This window comes from Belonocnema kinseyi, chromosome 5 (assembly GCF_010883055.1).
Source record: "Belonocnema kinseyi isolate 2016_QV_RU_SX_M_011 chromosome 5, B_treatae_v1, whole genome shotgun sequence".
NCBI classification, from domain to species: Eukaryota; Metazoa; Arthropoda; class Insecta; order Hymenoptera; family Cynipidae; genus Belonocnema; species Belonocnema kinseyi.
This window is the reverse complement of record NC_046661.1, coordinates 108,875,825-108,903,351: the sequence shown is the minus strand read 5'-3', so window position 1 is coordinate 108,903,351 and position 27,527 is coordinate 108,875,825. Positions and strand designations below refer to the sequence as shown.

General features: G+C 27.0%; 1 protein-coding gene across 1 annotated transcript in view; it reads left to right on the top strand.

Moving 5' to 3' along the window:
• The window catches only part of LOC117173825, a 114,545-nt gene that overhangs the window by 37,190 nt on the left and 49,828 nt on the right, over positions 1-27,527 (top strand). Inside the window, exons 2-4 of the mRNA XM_033362469.1 lie at positions 1,737-1,975; positions 16,652-16,736; positions 21,233-21,359. Coding sequence (XP_033218360.1) covers positions 1,810-1,975; positions 16,652-16,736; positions 21,233-21,359 — 378 coding nt within the window. The 5' untranslated portion in view covers positions 1,737-1,809. The remainder of the gene's footprint in view (positions 1-1,736; positions 1,976-16,651; positions 16,737-21,232; positions 21,360-27,527) is intronic.

Sequence of the window (27,527 nt, the reverse complement as noted above, 5' to 3'; positions counted from 1 at the left end):
AAATTGTATAAAAATATACAAGATTGTTTAATCAATGACAACGATTAGCTGTGATGACAATCAGAATGACCGTTTTTGTTAGGATGGCTCGTGTTGAAGTCATAAAAATTCGACTCAAGAGATAAATTTATGTCTTCAAGGCATAGAAACTTGTCTCAAAGACATAAATTGAAGTCTGGGCCCGTCTCAAAACTGAGATGCTCAAGTCGAACTTTTCGACTTCAGCATGTCTTGATTGGGGGCAATTCAAGTCGCACTCAAGTCGAAGCATTTTCACTCTGATTATCCAGAATAAAGTAATCTTAAATCGAATGCATTAATATTTAAACAATTTTAAATTTAAAGTCTTGAAAATGTTTTGATTTCAGACTGAAATTTTATAAACGCAGAAGTTAAAAGAATATAATTTAAAATTGAACGATTTTTAACTGAATACTTTAATATTCGATTTTTTCAATTCAAATTTGTAATCTTTAATAATTGACAAATTTTAATGAAAATATCGAAAAAAGATCGATTCAAATTTAAATGTTTCAGAATTGTATGATTTTATGTTGGAACCCAGAATACTTAAGGAATTCCATGTTTGAAGCATAGAAAATTGAATAATTTCATATTCAAACTTTAAAATTAGACATTTGCAAAATTTGAAAATTATTAAAAATTTATAAGATAATAATTATAGGCTATTTAAAAGCTTAAAATACAAAAATTTTGATTGGAATTTAATAACTATTCGGATCGAATGATTTTCAATTCAAAGATTGCACAAAATTTAAATTCAATAATTTTATCTTACAATAAAAACAGAAATTTCGGAACAGTCTCTGTCCTTAATATTTGAACAATTTTATTCTGGAGCCGTTTAAAAATATTATAATTTGAAACAAAAGTAAAAGTTGATTAATTTTCAACTTCGAAGTACCGACATAAATTTCAATAGGAATAGGTCATTTGAAAAATGAACGAGAAAGTAAAATTAAACAATTTTATTTTTTTAACTTTCAAATCAATTAATTTCAAATCTTTCAATATTTAGAATAAGGCAATTTGAAATTTCAACTTTAAAATTTGAGAACTTGAAGTTCTAAGTGTTCAAAAATTGATATATTTTGAAATTAAAAGTTTAAAATCGAATTATTATATGAAATTCAAATTCGTGAATAATTAAACAATTTATAAAAAACTATTAAAATTGAATGTCCTTTATCCTGAAAATATTCTAAATCGAATAATAGAAAATTCAAATGTTAAAATTATCAGAACCTGAAGATTAAAACCGCCTTAAATTGAAAACTATAATTCGAAAATTTTCCAAATGCCTATGTAAAATTTAAATTGTTCAAAATGCAATGCTTTTAAATTACCTGTAAATGGTTTGAAACTGTACAATTTAATATTAAAACCTTCAATATTATAACAATTTTAGTTTTGGAAATATTCAAAGTTACAATTAAAAGCGTTAGAAATTAGACAGTTTTTTTTTTTAATTTTTGAAAATAAATTTTTTTAATCGTTTGAAATTTTCAGTTTTCACCACGAAAACTTTATCTTCAATCTCTGTAAAAATCTACTGGGACAAGTTTTCAATTTCTTTTTTATAATTTGGTTATTGTCTATTGGTGTCACTTTAGATACAATATTCCTTTACATAAATGATAAATTAAATTTCTTCTATGATTAAGTTATTTTTTATTTAAGGACCGAATTTTTACAAATTATTTTAATTTTTTCAGAACTGAAGTCGAATGGAGTGTCAGATTAAAGTGAGACTCAGAGGGGCGGAAAGTAAAGTTCGGAAATTTAGCAATGACTCTTCCAGTGTCAAGTTATGAAGAACTCCTCATTCAAGTTCGAGAGCTCACTCACGAAACTATTCTTTTACGTCGACAACTCTCTTCTGAATTGTTCGAAAATGTCAATCCCACGGACTTGAATCACAACCTATCACTCATCCAGAATCATTATCAGAAAGGTGTGTAAAAAAGAAATAATTACAATAATAATATGAATATGTAAAGAAATTTTTGCCATATTTTATTACAGGGTGTATACTCTACTGGAAAAAGTAGAATGGTTTTTTTAAGTCGTGGAATTTTTTCGAGTGTATTATTCTTTTTTATAAATATAATATAAAATTGAATAGCATGTTTTTTATTTGTAAAAGTATCTTTTAAAGTACTGGTTTTACATTTATTTAAATCAAACTTCTTTTTATAATTTTGACTAATCCCAGGAAAATATAGTTTATTAAACGTTTTAATATATGTTAAATATGTACAAATGTTCAAGTATGAAGATAAAATAAAAACTTTTTCTTATTCTTATTCCAATTCATGGACTTAATTATGTTTTTAGTACTATTAATTTATTTTGTCATTCAGTGATGATAAATATAATATTTAAGAATAACTTGTAATCATTTGACAAAACTTTATAAATTAAACATTTTAAACCACACATTTGAATATACCCCCCAAAAATATCAATTTTCAAGGATAAAGTTTATTTTCAACTAAAACGTTTGAAATTTCAATCAAATAGTTGAACTTGCCATAAAACTGTCAAAATTTCAAGCCAAAAAGACAAATGTATTCTCCAAAGAAGTTGAACTTCTAACATGATTATATGAATATTCAAGAAAAAAGTTAATTTTAAATAAAAAAAGTTAATTCTTATCGAAAACGTTAATTTACAACCAAATTGTTAAATTTTCTACCAAATTGTGGAATTGTCAACCTAAAAAGACCAACTTTCCACGTGACATTTGAATTTTTAAACAAATAGGTGAATTTTCTATAAAATAATTCAATCCTCAGTCAAAAAAAGTTTATTTTCCACCATAATTTCGGGCTTCAATAAATATGCATATAATAGATGAATTTCCAATTCAAAAATACTAATTTTTGTCAAATGAATTGAATTTCAAATCAAATAGTTGAACTTTCTACCAAGTTATTGTAATTACATGTCAGAAAAAAACGAATATATTCTACAAAACACTTGAGTTTTTAGCCCGAATATATCAATATTCAACAGTACTATGAGATTAATTTTTAAACCAAATGACTAATTTCCAACCTGAAAATATGAATTTTTAATAAAGAAGTTAATTTTCAATATAAAAAATTTATTTTTCAACCAGATGTGTAATTTTTCTACAAAATAGTGGAATCCATCAGGAAAACAAATTAATTTGCTACCAAGAGAGATTATTTTTTAAACCTTCACTTTATATTTTCAAACTTCCTCAACAAAAACGTTAATTTACGAAGAAATATTTAAACCAAATATTTTAATTTTCCACGTATTTTTATAAATTTTCAAGCTAAAAAAGACAAATTTTCTACAAAACAGTTGAATTTTCAACAAAAAAGTAAATTTTGTAAATCAGCAAATAATTGAATTTTGTATTGTTTTTAACAAAATAGTTCATTGTATATCCAAGAGATTAATTTTCTACTAAACAGTTGCGTTTTAACAAAATGGCAATTTTACTCACAAGGAAAGATCAATTTTTAACAAGAAAGTTAAGTTTTAACTAAATATTTGAATTTTATACCAAAAGTATTGAATTTTCAAGAAAAAAATACGAATTTTCTAGGAATAACTAAGTCTGAAAAAATATAGAAATATTTGAAACCCCCCAGGAATTTTCAGAGGATTTTTTCCCTGGATTTTATTAGATCTGTAGTAGATTTGAATTATTAAATATGTTATTAAGTTACTCATATCAAAAAATATATTTCTACATCGTTAGAATCCAATTCCCAAGATTGGGAAATTTGAAGATCATCGAATAGGGAAACCGAATTTTATTTTTAGACTTTTTAGAAATTCCTTTACTAACCGAATTCAGGAAATCTTTGATCAGTGCGGCAAAGTTGTTCCCAAATGAGCACTAAATGCTAATAAACAAAACCTAGATACGCTTTTCTGGTTTTATTAAGGAGAAGAGATCGAGAAACGAAATGAGCGCTAATCGAAAACTTCTAAATTGGTACATCTACAGTGAAAGTTGGACGAGATCGATCCCATAAAGTATATTTACAGAAGAAAATTCCTTCTGTCTGCTCCTCATTTACTCTGACATCTAAGCTAACCATCTGCTATACTTGAAAGTCGGCGAACCACAACGGATTCGATACTTGATCTCTCTCTACTTCAGGAATCTTATACACCTTGTCTTTCCGTTTGATCTTGTAATCAGATATAGTATAAAGATAGGAAATGTACAATAAGTATTATAGTAGAATTAAAAAATCGGCGACTTTCGACAGCTACATCTAACTCATCAGAAAAAAAATCTTAGTGAATTTGAATTTTCAACCAAAAAAGATGAATTTTTAACCAATTCGTTAAATTTTCAACAAAAAGATTAATTTTCTACCCAGAAGATTAATGTTTTTATCCAAACATTTTAATTTTGTCCAAATTGTTGAACTTCAAGCACAAAAAAGACTACTTTTATACACAGTCGAATTTTCACCCGGAAAATATAAATTTAAAAAAAAAGTCAATTTTCGACCAAAAGAGGATGATTCAGAAAATAGTTGAATTTTGAACAAAATAATTCTACTTTCAACAGAGTAGTATAATTTTAAACCAAAAAGTGGAACGAGAATTCTGGATCAATCTGAAAAATCTCTATCCCTTCCACACAATACTCCTTTCCCCTGCCGAGTGAGTCACGCCTACCCCGAAAGGGAAATGGCTTAATAGTGTAATAATAATGAACCTACCGTACAAAATGAATTTTCAACCAAGAAGATAAATTTTCTACCAAATGACGAATTTTCAATCATGAAAGATACATTTTCAACCAAATGGTCAAATTTTCTAATAAAAGAGAAAATTTTCAAGTTTCATAAATTATTTTTCTCCGAAAAGACGCATTTTTAACAATATACATGAATTTTCAATAAAATAGTTAAATAGCAAATCAACCAGGTAAATAATATTTAAATAAATGAATTTTTAACAAAGTAGTTCAATTTTCAAACAAATTATTTGAATTAAAAAAAAAAAACATTTTTAACCAAATAGTTAGGCTTTCAGTCAAAAAGATGAATTTTCTACCAAGAAGATTAATTTTTCACCGAAAGAGACTAGTTTTCAACAAAATACATAAATTTTCAAACAAATGGTTCAATTTCCAACTAAAAAAGATCAGTTTTTAACCAAAAATCGAATATTTACATTTTCAAATAAAAAATGATTGTTTAATTAAACGAAAACAATTATTCTACAATAATGTTGAATTTTCAAGGCAAAGGGACAAATTCTCTACAAAAAAGTTGTATTTTCACCTGAAAAATAATAATTTTAGAGAAAGAAATATGGTAGTTGATCTTAAAACCAAAACTGATTTTAATTTCAAATAAAAAAAAAAACAGTTTCATATAACCAAAAAGACGAATTTCAAATAAATAGTTGACTGAATCCATTTCAAATCATGCAGGGCCCACTAAATTTGAAATCGCAGAACCTCTCGAGGGAAAAATTATTATTTTTCCGATTTTCAAACAGAATTTTTTCTAAAAAGTTATGCGTATTTGTACTCGTATTTTGTGCTCTGTTTTTCAAAAACCCCAATTTTTTCTTTAAACCTCTATCACTTTCGGCCTAATTGATGTATGTAATATTTTATTTTTATTTCTATTTCCGTTGATCGTCTTTTCAAAATTCGCCGGAAAATTGAAGAAAGGTATAAAATGACAAAATGGCAGCGGTTTCTGTGAAAACAGTTAAAATCGATTTTCTCAAAAAAACCCACATTTAAATTTTTGTCCATTTTTTGTTTTGTTTGAACTTGTACTTTAAGAATGAAGATATCTTATAAGTTTGATGCTTGCTAAATAATGTTTGTAGTCAGAAGAATTCTTTTTTGTTATAAATGAATGTTCTACTTTTTCTTCGAAACAATGATAGATACGAAAAATGTTAAGATACATCAAACTTGAGATGCAAACTAAGATGCATCAAACTTGCAAGATATTTTCATTCTGAAAGTACAGGTTCAAAAAACAATTGACAACAAATTTAAATGTGGGTTTTTTGAGAAAAATATCAGAATCAAAAAGAAAATGATACATATCTCAATTAGGCCGAAAGTTATAGATGTTTAAAGAAAAAAAGTCGGGTTTTTTCAAAAAGAAAGCACAACATTCAAATACGCATAACTTTTTAGAAATAATTGTGTTTGCAAATCGAAAAAATACGTTACGAGTGATTTCCTCTAAAAAACGACATATTTCGCCGTCGAGAGGTTCTGCAATTTCCAGAGTAGGGCCCTGCCTTATTTTAAATGGATTCGGTCAGTTTAATTTTCAAACTAAAAAGATCTATTTTTTACCGAAAAAAGCGTAATTAAATTTTGATTGAGGAGAATTAATTTTGTACCAAATTATGGAATTTTTAACCTAATAATATTAATTTTTAACAAAAAAGTTAATTCACATCCAATCAGTTGAATTTTCAATAAAATACAGTGAACCCTCGATTAAGAATCGTTTTTGGAGCTGTAGTTGGTCGGAACCGCCCAGATGTATGTTAACTCTGACCGTCAAAATTTAGGGGCGTATGAACCGTTTCCCGTGCATCTTACTGCGTGATAAAAAATATTTTGAAAATTGTTTTTCTAATACGAAGACAGGGGCAGACTAAATATTTAACGTAAATGAGGAAGATAGTTTTGCTGTTACGCGTTAAAATAAATGTGTTTCCTGCTTACGTACTTTAAACATTTGCGGGCCGCTGAGCATCGCGTTTTAAAGGAGAGCTTTCTCTTGAATAACACAGGTCCACAAAAAGAAAAAAAGTATCCTGAGTAGATTTCAAATGTAATTACATATACATATACATATTTCAATTAAACGAATCAGCTCCTTGCAGTTTCAGGGGATATGGTTTTTCATGCCTTGCGACAGTTTCCAAAACCCTGCAAGGATTAAAATTTCGTGGAAAAATATGAAGCTATGGTTTTTTTTGTATTTCAATCCGTAGTAATGAACTTTGTACTCAGATCATTTTTTCGCTTTTTAGTTTTGAAAAACCATTTAAAAAACATGCAAAGCCAAGTTTTTTGCTTTTTTCTCGAAAAGTAACTGGAAAACCCCCCAATCTGACTTCGGATTCGGATTCAGCGATGAAAAATACATAAGAATACACCTTTCTCTTGATATGCTCAGGATACTTTTTTCTTTTTGTAGGACTGTGTAATAGTTCCAGATACTGTCACTCAATTAAACCATTCGAAGACAGCAGATCCAAAAATACATGTAATCGCATATAATGCACGCGACGCAGTTTCATAACCAGAAATACGAAGAAGCTATTTGACAGAAAATCACTTACTTTTATGCTCACGTCAACACTAGACAATCTGAAGTCGATCGGACCTCTCTTTCTACCATGTGAGAGAAAAAAATGGTTCGATTGTGTTTCAATGACAGGTCTTTTCATTTCGAAACGATCATACTTTCTCTATCTCTGTCGTTACTTCTCCTTCTTTGTTTTCTTTTTCGAATCGTAGAGTCTATTGGTAGCTACGACAGCGTCCTCCTTTCAGAAGAAATAAAAATTTAAATTAAGTATTAACAAGAAATCTTATAGTAAATAATTAATTTTAAACTGTAGCATAACATTTTTGATTGAAATGAATTTATATTAACTGCTCTTTTTCATTAACGAAGCCGACGTGAGCTCGTCATCGTGCTTATTCGCCATGTGTGTGTCGCCCGCTTAGAGTAAACTGTTGCAACATCATGACGCAAGTACACAGGCACATCCCACCGCCGTTACTCTCGCCCATAATCGCGGCGCGGCGTCAATTGCCGAAATGTCTAAATCCGGAAAGCCTACATCCAGGGTTCACTGAAGTTGAATTTTCAGTTAAATTTTCAAATAAATTTTCAAATAAACTTTCAAGAAAGTAGTTCAAACTTTTACCAAGAAGTTGAATTTTCAATCCAAAAAGATGAATTTTCGACAAAAAATGGACTAGTTGATATTTCAACAAAAAATATTTTAATTAAATATAAGAAACAGTTGAATTTAACCAACAAAAAAAAATTTCTAACAAAATGTTACTGTTTAATTTTCGAGCCGAAAATACGAACTTTCTGACAAAAAACGAACGGATGAAGTTTCTACAGAAAGAGATACACTTTCAGGCCAAAATCATGAATTAGAAGATATTGAACATTGTTGGTATATTGGTCTAGTATAATTAAAATCAGCTAGTCAAAAAATTAATGTTACACAAAATCGTTGAATTTTTAATTTAAAAAAATTGTATCAAATTCTTGACTTATCAAGCCAAAAAAGACAAATTTACAGCAAAACAGATGAATTTTCAGCAAAAAAAGTTGGATTTTCTTATAGGGTTCTATTAATTCAGTTCGCATTTAAGTGGTTAAATGAGAAACAAGGGAAACACTGAAATCGGTCATAAATAAATGAAGGGGCCGCGGAGTCTAAATCTGTTAACCGACATTTCAGAAATTTTACACGGCGAAGGAAAATCGTTTTTATTTTTGCAATTTTCAATATTTTTTCAAACTGTAAAACGTTTTTTGTTCATTTACTAGAGCAAAATAATACACGTTAGTTTTATAACATTTGAATCAAAATTAAACGTCATATGATAATTGAAAGCTATTCATATGTTATCCAAAAGGAGTCCAGCGGTCTAAACCTATTATATCTTCAGGGTTCTATCGTGGTTTTCCATTGTTTTTCATGGACTCGCATGTTTCTGCGTTGTTTTTCAAGCTGCGGGCAAGTTTTATATGTCAAAATGTTTGGAATCGCAAGCCGAACATATAATATGTGCTTGAAAAAATTAAAAATAGTTTATTGCAACAATTTGCTGAGTGTTAGTAAATGAGATCCGTCGCTCACCTTCGTCTTTACAGCGATCTGTAGACGGCTTTCTCATAAGGCGCCATTAGTGGTTAACAAGTTTAGACCGCGGACCTATGCTCTAGATACCAAAACGCGATTTTCTAAAATCCATTAAAACGTTTTTCTTCTCTTGACTTTTTTTCATATCATACGTTGTTTGGCTTAAAATTTTCATTTTAGTTTGTTTTTTTTTGGATTTTTAAAATGCTCTAACTCTAATAATTTTCTTTTAATAGAAAAAATTCATGGGGATAAATTGCTTTTTGGGTTTCTGAGTACTATGAACAAACGTACATAAAATTTTGAAATCTTGAAAAAATGTGGTTTCAAAAATTTTGAAAACGCGCTCACTTTTTGAATTTTGATCCAAAATAGCTGGCTTACGAGCTTATTCTTTCCTTTGTAGGTCTTGAAAAAGTGTGAGCAGAATCCAATCTGATAAATTTGTCGAGAGTTATCGTGCCTACAGAATACAGACCACAGACAGACAAATACCTTCTTAAAATTAGGTTTTCTGACTCAGTGGGTCTCAAAACGTGGAGATTTGATGAAAACCGACAAAGTGAAATTTTACATAAAACCAATACCTTCTCATTAGGATGAGAATGTACAAAAATAAAAGGAATTTTGCCGTTTGGCTTGCGGGACATTAACTGCATATAAAAAATTTTCCAGAAAACACAAAAAAATCAATTTCGAAAAAAATATCTGTTAACAAGTTTAGACCATGGACCCTTTAAATATTATTTGATGTTGGCCAGGTAGGAATTATTTATAAGATGTTGAATTTTGTTGGTAACTGGTCCATCCTTTGAAAGAACCAATCTGTATAGTTGATTTTTGCCATTGTTGTATCTTCTTCCAAACGGATTGTATGATTAGCAGAGTTAATTGATATAGACAAGGTAAGAATTAACCAGCATCCTTTCAAAGAAGAGACCAGTATACCAAAAAAACTGAACATCTTCTAAAAAATATATATTTTGATGATTTGGGGACTAAAAAATAATATTTTAAATAAACATTGAAGAAACTATTTTTCAATCATTTTTCTCTATTTTTTATCTTTTTAAGAAATCCTGATTTTGAGTTTATAATTAGAATATTATTTTGTAGAGCTAAGTCTAATCTCTTGTCGGTGTCAATGATGCAATAAGTAATTAAGCAGAATTCTGTTTGTACAGATGGACAAGTCCGGTAGTGGCTCTTCCTTGGTGTGGGACAGTTTTTTCTCTTCTTTTTTTTAGATTACCCCGTGCTCTCGTAGAATCTACAAATAAGAAGTACGTTACAGTGCACTGGGTGCTGGCTTTGGAATCGCGGTGGCATCGTTCCAAATCTTGCGTTTCAGTCTCAACTGTAACTCTCTGATCGTCTCAGAGTCGCAGTGCTTCCAGGCTACTTTCCTCGCCAGACATAGCTCCTCAAACACGATTGTGCGATAGTTAAATCAAGCCGAAAGAAGGAGGACCGCCTTTCCATTCGACGATCTTGTAATGTAGAATTTTAGAAAACAAGAAGTGTCATGAACGGGGGCAGAGGGAATACAAGACCCGCAGTCGAATTGAAAATAGGCATCATCGTTCTGAATTTGTGGCGCGAGACGTGAAATATTCTTCCGGAACGAGAATCAAGAACTCTAGGAGAATGTCCTCCAAACAAGATAATGGGGTCGTTACAAGATCTTTACATTATCATTATTTGCCCTAATTTTGAAAACTCCCTTAAAACATCTGACATCAAGAATTTTTACCCAATTCTCTCCTTTCCCTATTTGTGATAAACTTTGCACTTAATTTTTGAGAGTCATAAACAGAAATTCAAGACTTTACAAAGCAGGACAATTTCGTTCAATAAACTAAACCCATTAGATAAATCAGGGTGGCTGCAGATCAGGGGAAGGTCAGAAAATGTTGTTGATCAGAGAAAAGCCATGGATTTTGGAAAAAAAAATGAAAAAAGTCAGGGATTTACTGCAAGAAGGACATTAAGTAACTGCCGAAAAGAATCAGGACTTTCAAACAGTAACAGTCATTTTAAAGGATTTGTAAGATTTTATTTGCAAAGTTTTTAAGACATTTTCAAGAGCTTAAAAAAGTTTTAACAGATTTCGAGAGATTTCAAACGAGTTAAAATTTTTAGGAAATTTCTAAAGATTCCAAGGAATTTTTAATTGCCTTAAATAACTTGAACGGATTTCAAAGGATTTGAAATATTTTAGGGTGTTTTAAAACATTTTAAGGCATTTTGAAAAGATTACAAAAATTTGGAGAGATTTCCAAGGATTTTAAGGTACTTGAAAAATTGTCATGCGGTATGGAATGATTTTACAGAAGATTTTATCAGATTTATTCACAAAAATGAGTTTTTCGAAAGGATTTAAAAGATAGGAGGTTTTAAAATATTTTGTTTTTCAATTCATTTGGAATTCAAAGCGAATTTTTATTAATTTTTCCTGAATTATTAAAAGTTTTTTTTTGACTCATCTTGAATTATTTTTAATTTTCCTTGAATTCGTAGGCATTTCATCGAATTTTTTTGAATTGCCTTTAATTTGTCTAAACTCATTTTAAATTTACTAAATTCAATGCATTTTTCCGTTGCTTTGAATTCACTTGATTTTGAATTTTAGGGATTCTTAGATTTTTTCCAATTCCTTTGATTTCTTTTGAATTTAACTTAAATTGTTTTGTAGTTTCATGAATTTCTCCTGAATTCGTTAAAATCCACATTCAATTCTTATAAAATTCATCGTATTTTTTTTAATTTAAAGGAACTTTATTCACATTATCAATGCACCAATTTCAATTTAAAATGAATCTATTCGATTTATAAAATATTTTATATTAAAAATGATACAAGATAAGAATTTAGTTCTTTAAATATTAAGGGTCAGGGAAAATGAAAAATTAGTCAGGACACTTAGGGAAAAGTCAACGAATTTTGAAAAGAAGTTGTTTGGCCATGCTTTAAAAACAGAGGATCTGGGGAGATTCTTTATGAAAGTATATTTAAATGATATATTATATATATATTCAAATTATAATCAAGTGTCACAATTATTGGGACCGTCAAGATTATTGGGAGATTTACCTAAAATAGTTCAATAGCTAAAGTTTTAATCAAAAAGAATTTAAAACAGTAAAGAAAACAAACCAACCATAATATTAAATTTTCAAGCTAAAAGATGAGTTTTCTATAAAACAGTTGATTTTTCAACCCAAAAGTATGCTTTATCAGTCAAATAGTTCGATTTTCTTCTTATGTACTTGAATTTTCTACGAAAAAGCAAATTTTTTAACAAAATTGTTGAAGCCGATTTTCAAATAAGTATTAAAATTGTTCGATTCCTGAATAATAATAATTAGAAATAATTAGAATAATTAGAATGATTAGTAAAAAAGTTTGAGCAATTCAGGTTTTTGTACTAAAAAAATACACCAAAAAATTGATGATAATAAGTAATCAAAATCTATTTATGGATAAAAATACATTTTAGAAAATTCAAACATAAGCATTTTTCAATTCGGTTGTTTTCTTCTGACTATCAATCTTTGATATTTTTTTATTTTGTTATAATATATTTTTATCATATGAAGTGATGAAGTGTTTAACAGATTTTTCAAACATAGCTCAAACAATTTTTTTAACCACGAAAATGACGAGAAAACTTGCTAAACAAAGGGCGCTACTATCAGAGGACACTTTCGTTCAATATTTACGAGATTTAGAAATGATATAATAAAATTTTAATAATAAATTAAATCCTCTTTTAATCCATCTCAGTCATTTGGAAACTTAATTTACAATTCACTTCCTTTTCCAGGAATAAATTTAATTTTAATTTTAAATTATGAAAAACAATTGAATTTTCGAAAATGTCACTATTGCATTTTAGCCCTGATAAATGCAGTTCCTGAATTTTTCGGTAAAAGTCTTTAGGATTCACAAACATAAATTTGACTTAAGTTTAAAGACTTAAATTTTTGTTCGCGAAAAATGAGTGGGATGTTCCTAATGAAATGAGAAAATCACGAATAACTTCGAGTAAGATTTGTTTAATAATTTGTAACTCGAAAGGGGAAAGATGTTGAGCATATCTGGGTTTATTGGATTGCTCATGCAATTTACTGGATCCCTAGCATTCCAAAAAGATGGAATTTCTTAGTAAGTAGTCATATAACATTTATGAGAATATTTTTAGTGTCATTTTCTTTTCAAAATAATAACTCTCGTTAAAATTTCGAATAATTAAACAAGGTGTGCAATCACCTGGAAACCCTGGAATTCTCTGGGAATTGGTTTAATGTTACGGAATTTTTTCAAAGGCGTGCTTGTATTTCTTTTTAATTGTAATATAAAATTAAATAAGAATGTTTTTTCATTTGTAAGAGAAAAATTTATATTACTGAATGAATTGAACTATTTTATTGAAAATTCTATTACTTTTTTTGTGAACTTTCAATTTAAAAGTGAAACTATTTTGTTAAAAATAAATTTTTTTTATTGAAAAATCATAATTTTAAATTAAAATTTACTTGTGCTTGAAAATAGGACTATTCCATGCTAATCTTTTCTCTGTATTGGTCTTATATCAATATTTTTTGAAAGTATGATTTCATAAGTTGTGATGATTAAATGTAAACTGAACTGTTAGATATAAAAATTAAACTATTTTCTTGAAAATTCGTTATCTTTTGATGAAAATTTGTCTTTTGTGGTAGAAAATTAATCTTCTTGTTTTATCTAATAAATCAGTCTGCATTGTCTTCGATTTCCACCGGAGCTAGAGGCTTTTTTTCCTGAATACAGATTTGTAATATTTATTATTACAAAATGACCAGTCGATAAAAAAAGTTAACATCTTATTTATTAATCTTCTTGGTTTATAATTCATCTTCTTTATTGAAAATTCCTCTTTTTAGTTGAAAATTCAAGTATTCCAAGTAAAGATTAATCATGTAAGTTGAAAATTCATCTTTCCAGTTTGAAATTCAACTAATCCAGTTTTAAATTAATCTCTTTGTTTGAAAATTTACTATTTTGTTTTAAAAAATGTTCTTGTGAAAATTAATATTTCCTACTGAAATTTGAACTATTTGAACACCCATGTATTTCGTTAACATGTTTTCTTTTCTGGTAGGAAATTAATATACTTGTTTGAAAATTCATTCATTCATTCATTCAGTCGGCAAACAATTTGTTGTTTTTTACACGAGTGAAACCCGAAATACTTCTTTTTATCAAAATTTACCAAGTTAGTTAAAAATTTAACTATTTCGTTGAAAATTCGTTTTTACCTTGTCTGAAAATTAATTCGTTAAACTAAAAATTTAACTAATCCAGTTGAATATTGCATCATTATATTTAAAAATTGACCTCTCGTTAAAATTTAAGTTATTTTTAACTGAAAATCCATTACTTTGTTTTTAAATTCAATTATTTGGTAGAAAATTCCTTTTTTTAGCTGAAAATTAAATTGTCTAACTGAGAATTTAACGATTCTATTTTTTTAATTGATCTTTTTCAGTTGAAAATTCAACTATTTGGTTAAAAATTTAACTATTCCAGTTCAAGATTTAACTATCTCAGTTAAAGATTCGTTATTTAATTCAAAATTTATATATTTGGTTTAAAATTAAAATATTCTACTTGAAGATTTATCGTATATTTAATTTTTCTTGTAAATTAATATTTTTCACTGAAAATTTGACTTCTATTTCTGCTTAAAAATCCGTGTATTTTTCGAAAATTCGTATTTTTTTATAGTAAAATCACCTTTTTGGTTGAAAATTCAACTATTTGGTTTAAAATGTATCTAGGTTTTTTAAAAATGCAATATTATTATAAAATGTTCATAAAGATAATTTGCAATTCTTTTTGCTATCTACCTAAAACTTTGAAAGCTATTTCTCAAACTCTTAAAAAATTTCGTTTCAAATTTTGAAAAACCTCAAACGTTTTTAATTTGGTCTAATCGAAAATTTTCACTGAGATAGTTGTAAAATGTATTTGATATCTAGTGAAAACTTTGAATGAAATTTCCTAATATATCAAAAAAATATGTATTTATATTGTTTAAAAAATTTCAAAATTTTCAAAAAGTATATAACCTTTCTAATTGTCATAGAAATTGAACATTTAATTTGGACAATTTGTAAGTCTTCTACTTATCTATAATATAAGAAACTTGGACCAAAATTTCAAAAATTATTTAAAAATTGAAGTTTTGGAAATCTAAATTTTTTTGAACCAAGAATATTATTTTTCTACCAAAAAAGACAAATTTTCAACCAAATAAATAAATTTTCAAACAAATAGTTCAATTTTTAACTAAAAAGATAAAATTTCAACTAGATGTTCGATTTTTCAACTAAAAAGATGAATTTTTAACTAAAATTATGAATTTTTTATTGTAATAGTGAAATTTTTAACACACAAGGTGAGCTTTCAACCAAGAAGATTAATTTTCTACTTAAAAGGATGAATTTTCAAAAAAATATTCGAGTTTTCAACGAAAAAGATAAATTTCATGTTTAAAAAAACTTGGTTTTCAACTAAAGAGATCAATTTTCAATTAAAATGATGGAATATTCAACTGTATTAATTACATTTTTATTTTTAAAATTTATCTGCTATAAAAAAAATACTAAATAAATAGTTATGTGGACAAGACCAGGAGAGAGAAAAAGTAGCATGAAATTGTTCAAAGTTCAGTTTAAAAAATTCATTTTCTACAACAACAAAAAAACGATTTTTCAACAAAGTAGTTAAGTTTACAACCAGGGATGAATTTTCAATTAAATTAATGAATCTTCAACAAAAAAAAAATTATAAAAACAGAGTTTAACTTTCAACAAACTAGTTTAATTTTCAACCAACAAAAGGTAAATTCTGAACGTAAAATGTAATAGATGATATTTCAACAAAAAAATATTTTTACGTGAAATGAAGAACGGTTGAATTAAACTCAAAAAGGCGAATTTTTGTAAAGAGTTCAATTTTTAACAAAGTAAGATTTGTCTGTCAAGTTAGTATTATTTCATTTTATATTACAATTTTTTAAAATATGTAAGCACGCTCCAAAAAAAAATTCAGTGACTTTAAACAAATTACCTGACAGTTCCAGGTTTTCTAGGCGATAAGACATCGCATTGAATTTTTCGCAATTACAGGATTTAATTTTATTTAAAAATACGAAACACTTGAATTGCTCCATATGTACTACAGAAAATTATAGCTGAAAAAAATGGTGAATTGTAGGGAATTTTGTAGGTTAGGAGCCTTGGAGATAATGGCTCTATGAATACCTCTTGTTGAAACTGAAATATGGCTTTTAGCTAGAAACGTTTTGACATGTTTATCAAAGCCCTGCTAACAAAGCTCCAACTGCTTTTTGTGCATAAAGCGAAAGATGAAATGACTGCCACTGGTAGTGCCTCGGTGGTTCTGGCAAAGTTAAAAACAAGCCCGGTGAATGATCGCGTTGAAACCTCGGTTGAAGCTCAAAACAGTCAAAAACAGAGAGAACAAAATGTTGTTTTTACTCTTTTCTCGCATGTTCTTTGCTGTCTGTTACCGGGTGATTCGATCTGTCTATCTCTGCTTTCTTTTTCCTTAGTTTCTTTCATTTGGCATAGCGTTCTCACCCAATCTAATTCGCGTGGAAGAATTTAGACCTCTTTCTTTCCTATTTTCTCTATTGGATGTATTTTTATTTCTCGAATCAATTTAACTGTTTCAGGTAAATTCGTAACGGATCAAGTTCTACGACAATGTGACAAAAACCACAGGATCGGACCTGACCAGGTTACTTTCTGCGACAGAAGGTATTCTTCATATTAAATATGTAGCAATAATGTCAAGCAAGGGAGCAAAACTGAAAAAAGGTTTACAGGGATCATAGCCCGTCCTCCTTTTTTGCCTAATCCCCTTTTTTTCTCCCTTAAATCTCAAAAAATTATTTAAAATAGCACCTGTAATCGCAAAGTTTGAACCAATTCTTCTCATTTTTATACGATTTAGATTCATTTTTTAAAAATCATAAACAGAAATTCAAGACTTTAGAAAACCAGAAGCTTTGAATTTTTTTTAAATATATCCTGAATGGCTTATTTTCTAATTTTAACAGCGAGGAAATCGCTAACGATTCAATCGAGAAACTAAACTCGGAAGATAAATCAATTCTGTAGTTGAAAATTAAAAATAGCTTTATATAGGTAACCGGTTTCACAGGCTAAAATTCTCTAAACACATGGGAAATAAGGCGGTTTATGAAGAAAAAATAGGAATATATTCTTTTAAATAAAATTAATATAGATACTATTAATAAATTAAAATTTTAACACTTTACATTCTTTATATTTCAAGTGAAAATATTACCTTCTTAACCTTAACAAAAAATGTAACAGTTGATAATTCAACCAAAAATATTTTTAAAAATTGAATTTATCCAAAAAACACGACTTTTTAACCAAATAGTTGATTTGACAATCAATTTTTTCAAGTTGTAAGCACAAAAGACGAATCTTATACTTTTCCCCAAGTAGTTGAATTTTCAACCAAAAAAGATGAATTCTTACGGAAAACTATAATATTTTATATTTCAATAAAAAAAATTTTTATTTCAAATAAACAGTTGAATTCGTCAAAAGAAGACGACTTTCCAACAGAATAGTTAATTTTTCAAGCAAATTATTGAACTTTCTAACAGAAAAGATTAATTTTAAAAAAAGATTGAATTTTAAACCCAAAATTATGAATGTTCAACAAAAAATTTATATTTCAACTAAATATAGTTGATGTTTCTACCAAAATAGTTGAATTGTCGACTTTCAACTTAAATAATGATTCTTTAATCGAAAAAAAATGGATTTTTAATAATGTGGTTCAATTTTTAACCAAGTATGATTATATTTTAATTATACAAGATTTTACTTTTGTTCAAAAATAGTTTACTTAATCCAAAAAGACAGATTCTCAACAAAATAGTTTGTTTTTCAAAAACAAAAAAATGTGTTTAGTCACGAAAGTAAAAAAATCTCAATCAAACTGTTAGTTGTTTAAGCCAGACAAAAAGCAATTTTCTGCGCAAGAGTTAAATTTTTAATCCGAAAAGATTAATTTTCAACAAGAAAATTCATTTTTCGCTAAATATGTGATTTTTCTACGAAATAGTCGAATTTTTAAAAACAAAAATCATTTTTAACAAAATAGTTACATTTACAAAAAGATGAATTTCCATCTAAAATGATAAAACTTTGCAACAACAATAAAAGGAATTTTTAACAAAGTATAGTTCAACTTAATAAAGTTATTAAACTTTCAACCAAAAAAGATCAATTCTTTAAAAAACATTGTAATAGATGAATTTCGATCAAAAAATTGATCCGAAAAATGTATTTTTTGAAAAAGTAAAAACAGTTAAACTGATCCAAAAAAGGCGTCTTTTCAATAAAATAGTTGAATCCTGAACTAAAACATATTAATTTTCAATCAAGCAGTTGTATTTTTAACCAAAAATAATGACATTTCTACCAAAAGATATGAATTTTCTTATGAAAATACTAATTTTCAACAAAATGGTTTCATTTTCAATAAAAAAAATTTTAAGACATGAAAGAACAAAGTTTAACGAAATTGATAAATTTTCAACAAAGAAAAAAATAATTTTTTAGAAGCCAGTTGAATATAAATATATAACATATATAACTCGAAATGATGAATTTTCAAGAATAAATTTATTTTTAAACCAAATAATTGAATTTTCTATACCAAGAAGGATAATTATTTATCAAAAGATGATTTCTCAATCAAAAATATAATAGTAGACTTTTCAGCGAAAAAGAATCAACTTTTAACAAAAAATAGTAGGATTTTCTTATTGAGTTCTATTAAGTTCACATTTAAGTGGAAAATAAAGATAAAGGGGGGTAGAGCAAAGGCTGTGAAGCCAGTTGATAAATGAATCGGAACTTTGATTCGTTCTTAATAGTTTTAAAATATGTAATATAGTACGTAAAATGGCCTATCAGAGGAAAGTAAGTTAGTTGTGGTTGTTGAAACAATATTTTGCAAATCGAAAATAATATACAAAAAATTAGCGTATATCAGGGCTCTCTAATAAAGTGTCATTAATTTTGAATTGATTTTTGTATCATTTGGTTTGGTTTGACATGTTAGAAAACTGCGTATTTAAAAAATAATTGTAATCTTGATGATCTTGTTCTTCTCCCGAATAGTAATGTTTTAAATTTCTGGTTTTTACACTACATGAACTCTCACTTATTTCAAGGGTCGAGGAATGTAAAAAATTGGAGAAAAAAGGGAGAAGAAAAGAAAAAAATTAACATTTCAAGTAGATTTTTCTCCAACTGTTTTGGAGAAAAATCGTTTTCTTTTTTTTCTTCTTTTTTTTTGGTTAAATTCAACTGCTTTTGATTAAAATGTTATTAGTGGAAGTTTCTTCTCTTTTGTTGCAAATTTATCTTTCATTTGTTGAAAATTCATATCTTCGGTTTAAAATAAGCTATCCCTTATGAAAAAGAAGTATTGGTAAGTAATACTATTTTCGCGAAAGAGTATTAGATCCAATACTCACGAACACTTCTTTTTTACATGGAATTTTTAAGGATATCAGTTTCTTTCGTTAAAAATTAATTAACTGAAAATGTAGCTTATCCGTTTTTATTTAAAAATTCGCCTCTTTTAGTTTAAAAATGAACCATTTGGATCAAGATTCATGTATTTTATTGGAAATTCTTTTGTTTTGTTTTTGTATGGAAATTAATATTTTTGGTTGAAAATTCATTTCCAGGTCGAAAACTTAACTAATTTTTGTTTAATTCGTTTTTCTATTCTTGAAAATTGATCTTTTTGGTTGAAAATTCAACTATGTGTTTGGAATTATTTTTTAACTGAAAATTGAACTATTTCATTTTTTGTTACAAATTAATTTTTTAGTAGCAAATTCATTTCTTCTGAATAAAATTTAACTATTTTATTGAAATTTTTCTTGTTATTTTGTTGAATATTAATTTATGAACTTAAAAATTGAGTATTTCATTTAAGAGTTGACTTTTCTATTCAAATTCAACTGTTTTTTTGTGAAAGTTACACTACTTTGTGAAAAAGTAATATTTTTGGCTGAAGATTCATTACTTTAGTTTGAAACTCATCTATTTGGCTGAAAATTCAACTATTCTATTGAAAAATTGTTTTTCTTTTGTTGAAAATTTTTTCTTTTAGTTGAAAATTCACTTCTTTTGTTGCGAATTGTATATATTCTTGGAAATTCGATTCTTATATCTAAAAATTTCATTATTAAATTTTTGGTTGAAAATGTATCTTTATTAGATGAAAATTGTACTATTTGTTAGAAAAAATATAAAATGTTATCAAAACACGTACTTTGAATTTTTCAGTGGACTAGAATATTATGTTTGTACAATTCAGAACTACGCAAGAAAAGGTTACCAGTAATTAAAATATTAACAATGTTCTCTTCAAACTGAATGACTTACTCTTTTACTTTATTTTACAATTGAACTATGAACTTTTAAGAATAATTTGTATAAGAAATGCTATTTTTGATTTTTTTTAATTTAAAGTTTGGCAGAACTCTGACCCGAACAGATCGTGCACTCTGGTGAGTGGCAAACTCCCCCGTACCCGAGCGTGGGGGACTTCGAATAAGTGAGAGTTCACTGTATAATCATTTCTTAACTGACATTAAAAAATCTTTTCTGCATCTAAGAGTTTTCAAAGGATAAAAATATATTAGAAACAAAGTTAAACGTTGAAGGAAATAAAAAAAAAACAGTAGGATTTTCTGTCATTTATGTATCTCTAAAATTATTGCTTTCTAGCTTAATGAGAAAAATACTTTGAACAACTCAAAATTCTGTACTGAAAATAACACCCTGGAGTGAATTGATGAGAATAAGGAATCAAAATCTATCAACTGATAAAAATACATTTAAGAAAATACAAACAAGAGCTTTTTTTCTATTCTGTTGTTTATCTATTTTTCAACCTTGGATCATCTTGGATTTTCTTCTAATAAATTTTAATCAGCCGAAAATAATCAAGTATTCAACAGATTTTTTAAAGCTGGCTAAAAAAATATTTAAACAGAAAAATGACTAGAAACGAGATTCACGATATACTCATACAATAAAAAATTTTATAGTAATAATTTGACTGTTCTAATCTCAGCTTTCAGTTTAATTTGTTTGATTCATAAAAATCAACTAATTGGTAATAGCTCACCTTTCAAGTATCTGATGTAAGAGTAAATCCTGAAATTCAATATTTTTTTCTTCAGCAATTATAGTTTTCAATCGTATCCTGCTTCGGGGTTGGCAGTCACAGAAGGAGTTCAATCAGGAGAACTGACAGCTCGACTGATTGCCTGGCGAAATCAGAATCGAAACTACAACGAAGAAATAGAGGTAATTCTTATTCTAGAAACGCTTTAGACTTTAGATTTAGACTTAAGCTTGATTGTTCAGAGCTTAAAAGCAAAACTCAGTCAGGAGGCGATTTTGTAATTGAATGTTGATCCTGGCAGAGTGGATTTCTAACTTATTTTGAAGCACCTTTTATGTGGAATTAAATGATAAATATGTAAACTCTGACTGAGATAAATTTTTAACCAGTATCCTTAGCGGGATGAAAATTTGAAGGTATATATTAATGAATTAGTTAAAACTGGGACTTCTTAAGAGTTTGAAGAAATTACCTACTACAATTTCAGTTAAAATTTAATTTTGAAGCGATTTCACAAGATTTTAAGGGATATCAAGAATTTTAATTAGATTTCGAGACACAACGAAGGATCTTCACGTATTTTTAGGGATTTAAAAGAATTAAGAATGATTTCCAAAGATTTCGACATTGATTGAGTTAATTATTGAGCAGGGAAACTTAAAAATTGGACTGAGAAAAATGCGATTAATTGATAATTTAATCATTTTTAAAAAAGTCATAGTTTTTGTTCAAAATTCAACTATTTTGTTAAAAAATCGTCTTTTGGAGCTGAAAATTCATATTTTGGTATTGAAATCTTCTATTATAGTGTTGAAAATTCAACTGAACTCTTTCTTGGTTGAATGTTCCACTAATGTTTTGAAAATTCACCTTTTTGGTTTAAAAATTCATCTATCTTAGTAAAAATTTCATATTTTTTTTATGAAAATGCAATTGTTTGGTTTAAAATTTAACTACCACGTTAAAAGTTGAACTACTTTATTCAAAATTAATTTTGTTGCTGTTGAAAATTCATCTCTTAGGTTGAAAATTGATCTGTTTTGTTGGAAATTATTTTTTCTTGGTTGAAAAATAATTTCTGTAATTAATAATTGAATTATTCCAGTTTTTGTGAAAATTTTTTCTCTTTTAGTTGAAAAATCAACTATTTGGTTGAAGATTAGTCTTCTTATGTTGAGGATTCAACTATTTTCTGCAAAAGTCGTATTTTTGATTGAATTCTGCTGCTTTTTATTTAAAATTAAATTTTTTTTATTTTTGAAATATCTACTATCTATCTAAATATCTACATATCTTAATCAGGGACAATTTACATTTTTTTTTTGAAAATTGACCTTTCTTAAAGGTTTATCCTCTTTATTAAAATATAATTTTTTGGATGACGATCCGTCATTTTAGGTGAAAATGTATCGTTTACAATAAAAAATGTAACTCTTTTTTTCAAACTGAAAGTGTAAGTTCTGAATTTTTGGTTTAAAATTGATCTTTTCTAGTTGAAAACTCCCTTTTGTTGAAAATTCATATATTTGGGTTGAAAAATCAACTGTTTTACAGAAAATTTGTTTTTTATTTGAAAGATTATCATTTGGATGGAAGTTTTTTGCTTTCTTGACTGAAAAATCTTTATTTGATGAAAATTGTACTTTTTGATTTGAAAAAATCATAATTTTTGTTGAAAGTTCATTTTTTTTATTGTAAATGAACTGTTCTTTTTAATTCATCTGTTTTGCTGCAAATTAAGTTTTTTACTGAAAATTAAACTTTTCCATTTTTTGGCGACAATTCATATTTTTAGGGGAAAATTAAACTATTTGTTTGAAAATGCATGTATTTTGTTCAAAATTCGTCTTTTTAGTAGTAAGTTCCTATATTTTGTTACAGGCTCATCTTTTTAGTAGAAAAATAATGTTCTCCTTGAAAATTCATCTTTTCAGATTTAATTGAGGATTAATCCTTTCAAAATCAAAATTCAAGTATCTGGTTGCAAATTCAACTATTTTATTTGGTAGGAAATGCAATGATTGTTGATTAAAGCCTAATCTTTTTTCAACTCGAACATTTGTTTAAAAATTCATCATTGTAGGTTTGAAAATTATTTTTGTTGTTAAAAATTCACCTTTTTGCTGAGAATTTAATTTTTTTTTGATTTATCAGAATAATCAAGGAAAAGTCACAAATTTTGAAGAAAGGCAAGGATTTTAAATGGGATACCCAAAAAATGTGAAAGATTTTTATGAATTTTAAGAGATTTAAAGGGGTTTCGATGAATTTACCAAATTTCAATGGTAAGAGTTCACAAAATTTTGAGAAATTTCCGAATAATATAAACGATTTTAATGGATTTAAAAATATTTGAAGGCATTTCAAGAAATTAGATATGATTCTCATGGATTTTAAATATTTCAGTGAATTTGAAATAGATTTCAAAGGATCTCGTAATATTTTGAAATAATTCACGGAATTTAAAGGATTTTAAACGATTTTGAAAGATGTTACGGAATTTCCAAGAATCTTTAAAGGATTACATTATAAGAAATTTTAATGGAATTTTTAAGGTTTCATAAATTTCACAAGATTTCACGTAATCTCAAAAAATTGTAAGGGATTTAAAAAGTTTAAAATGAATTTCTAGGGATTTCTCAGGAGCTAAATCGTTTTAAAGGTCTTTCAAGAGAGTATGTGCCATATCAATTGAATTCCAAAGACTGAAATGAATTTCCACATAATTTAGCAAAAAAGGATTTACCAACGTTTTTAAACCATTCACGGAATTTCTTATATTATTAATAACAATAATAAATTAAAACGCTCCCTTATGAAATTTGATTAAAACGTAAAATCTATTTTTCTTTGGGTGATCTTTAGATTACGTATTAATAAAATTTCAAAAGCCTCTGTAATTAATAGTAATAATAATTTAGGACTCTCCCCTCTGAAATTTTATTAAAACGTGATCAACAATTCTTTGGGTGATATTAAACTTAATTTCACCACAACTTTTATTATTTTAAATTTTATCAGAATGAAGTTACCTTACTCGGGCAATACCTCACACTTTCAGACAGTCATGAGTGCATACATATATCGATCACTCTCAGTGCATTGCCCCTGAAAACGGAAAAGTGAGAAGTCGGTTAGCTTGACTAAGATTAAACTTTGACATGGTAACTATATTTCAACAGAATTTTCAGGCACTTAACTTTTAGAACGGCTTAATTCGAATCAATGAAATTATTCGGAAAATTGAGATGCAAATTTCTATATATTAGGGGCCGTACTTAAATTACGTAACGAATTATTGGTCATCCTCAAGACCCCTTTAGAGGACAGGGTAAAAACTTCAAATTTTTAAATTCTCTGATTTTTACTTGACCAATTTTTCATTTTCCCTGACCATTAAGATTCACATAACAGCTTTTTAATCTTTTTATATTTTTAACATAGGATCTTTTATAACCGTAATAAAGCATTATTTAAGAAAGAAATTAAAAATTAAAAATAATGACATTTGCAACCTAAAAAGATTAATTCTCAACAAAAAGTGTAATAGTTGATATTTCAATAAAAAATATCAAATTTCATATTTAAAAAAATGAACTTTAAAAACAGAATGACAAATTTTCAACAAATACGAATTTTTTACTCATGAAAGAAAAAAAGTTCACCTGATTTATTGAACCTTCAAGCCAAAAAACGAATTTTCTGTGAAAAAAACTGAACTTTCAAGAAATTAGTGAAATTCTTAAATAAAGAGATAAACGTTCCAAAAAAACAAAGTGGTTCAACTTTTACCCACAGAGTATAATTTTTAATTAAAAAGGTCAATTTTCAAATAAATATTAAAAATTTTAACCGAAGAGATGAATTTTCAACCAAAAATATGAATAAAAAAAATTATTTCTTAACAAAGTAACTCAGCTTAAATTTTAGAACAAAATAGTGAAAATCTCCAGCACAGATGCTTAATTTTCAACCAAGCAGTTGCAATTTATCCAAGAAAAATGAAATTTATTTAGAAATAGATGAACTTTTAAATCAAAAAGATAAATTTTCAATAACCAAAATTTGAATTTTTATCCAAAAATGATTTTATTTTGACTTTTCAACATGAAAATAAAAATGTTAAAAAGCAAGTACATTTTCTACAAAATAGTTGAATTTTCAAAAAAGCAGTTGGATTTTTCAACCAAAAAGGATGACTTTGTAATAAAATTGTTAAATTTCCAATCAAGAAGTTGCATTTTTATAAAAAAAAAAGAAGGAATATCTACTAAAATGCGTTTTTAATTTATAAAGACAATTTAAAAAAAAAGTTGAATTTTTCAAAAAAAAAAAAAAAAATCATTTGACTTATCAGCACCAAAATATGAATTTTAAAGGAGAAATAAATTTTATACAAAATAGCTGAAGTTTCAATCAAATCAGTACATTTTTTCCAAGAAAGATGAAATTTCTACTAAACCAATTGCGTTTTTAAATCAAAATATAAAGAAAAAAATTTGAATCTTCCTCCAAAAAATATTTCATTTGACTTTTTGACACTAAAATATGAAATTTAAAAAAAGTAAATTTTCTAAGTATTAGAGTTTTCAAGAAAAATTTGAATTTTCAAACTAAAGGGGCGACTTTCTAATAAAATTGTTGAATTTTCAAAAAAACGTTGTATTTTTATCCAACAAAGATGAATTTTTAGACTTAAAAGACAAATTTTCAAAAAAAAAACAAAAAAAAACGTAGTTGAATGTTCATCCAAAAAATATTTCAATTGACTTCTCAACACCAATATATGAATTATAAAGAAAAAGTAAATTTTGAACCCAAAAAGACGAATTTTCTACAAAACAGTTTATTTTTACCAAAAAGGATGATTTTTTAACCAAATCTTTGAATTTTGAAACAATTAATAAAATTTATACCTAAAAAGATAATCTTCAGGAGGAAGCAACTGCAGAAACAAGAAATGGAAATACAAAACAAATTTTTTTCCAATAAAATTATCTGACTTAAAAAAAAATGTTGCTGGCTTGTTTCGTTTTCCATTTACCAGGTTTCTTTGAAGTGTAAAGTTAAATTCATATTAACTTTCTGTACAATTAATGCAAGTTCTTTGTGCCTTCGACTGCAAACTTATAGTAATAATACGTAAAAATTATATTTCTACTTTTCAACTTCTCGATAAAACCATTTTTTTCAAAATGAAATAGAAATAGAGCGTCTTTGAATTGAAAGTGTTGAATAATATTATATTGTAACATTTAATAGTATAGATAGTATATGAAATCAAAAGTATGGTAGACAGGTCTTTACGGGGAGATGTGTGATGTGCGATATTTTATTTGAAATAATCCTGTTGTGAGACTGTAGGGCCATCTGAAAAGTGAGTCGTGATGTTTATACTATCTTTGGTCGTGAAAACATACGACTGACGAGGAAGTCATCTGCCATTCGTCTTTTTGTTTAAAAAAATAATCCTCTTGGTTTAAAATTGACGGTTTTGGTTAAAAGTTTAATTTTTTTCATTCAAATTTTAACCCTTTTGTAGAAAGCTCGTCTTTTAAGTTGGAAAACTACATAATTTTGTCAAACACCTATGTATTTTGTTGAGAAGTTGTATTGCATAGTAGAAAAATTAATCTTCTTAGTTGAAAACCAAGCGTGGGGCAACAAGCTCTATTCGCCCCTCTCTGGATCTGCTTTTGCTGGAAGTCTTAATAGTTATATAATTAAATAGTCTGTTTTTCAATGTTTAAATTATCATTAAAAACACTTTAAGAATCAATTTGGCGATTATTTTTTTAATAAATCCTTCAAATTGTAAATCGTTCTTCTATTTAGCACAATAAGGATGTTAAGTTCGACTTTGAAATTGTTCCATTTTTGAATCTTTAATGTCCAATTTTAAGGGCTTTCTATTGAGAAATAATTTGGAGATTGTTTTATAAATGCCCAGGTATACCGCAAATTAGAAATTGTTTAGTATCGAAGGATTTAATTTACTTCAAATAACCAGTAATCATTTTTCAAGCGTTCAAATTTGAGTTTGAATAAAACAACATTTTCAATTTTTTAGAAGATCTTAATTTTGAATAAACTTGACTTGAGAATTAAAATTATTTTTGTTAGAGACCTCAAAATAAAAATTGTCCTATAACTATAACTATAACTTTCAGTAATCTACATTTTTCACTGTAAATGCATAAATTTATTTTAAAAAAGTAATTTATAATCAATTCATAATTTTATGAAAAATCATTTTGGGGATCCAAGAACAAACTATAACGGAGATAAATTAGTTGGTCTATGCTTAGAAAGGGGTCTGTTTATTACAAATACTTGGTTTAGGCATAAAA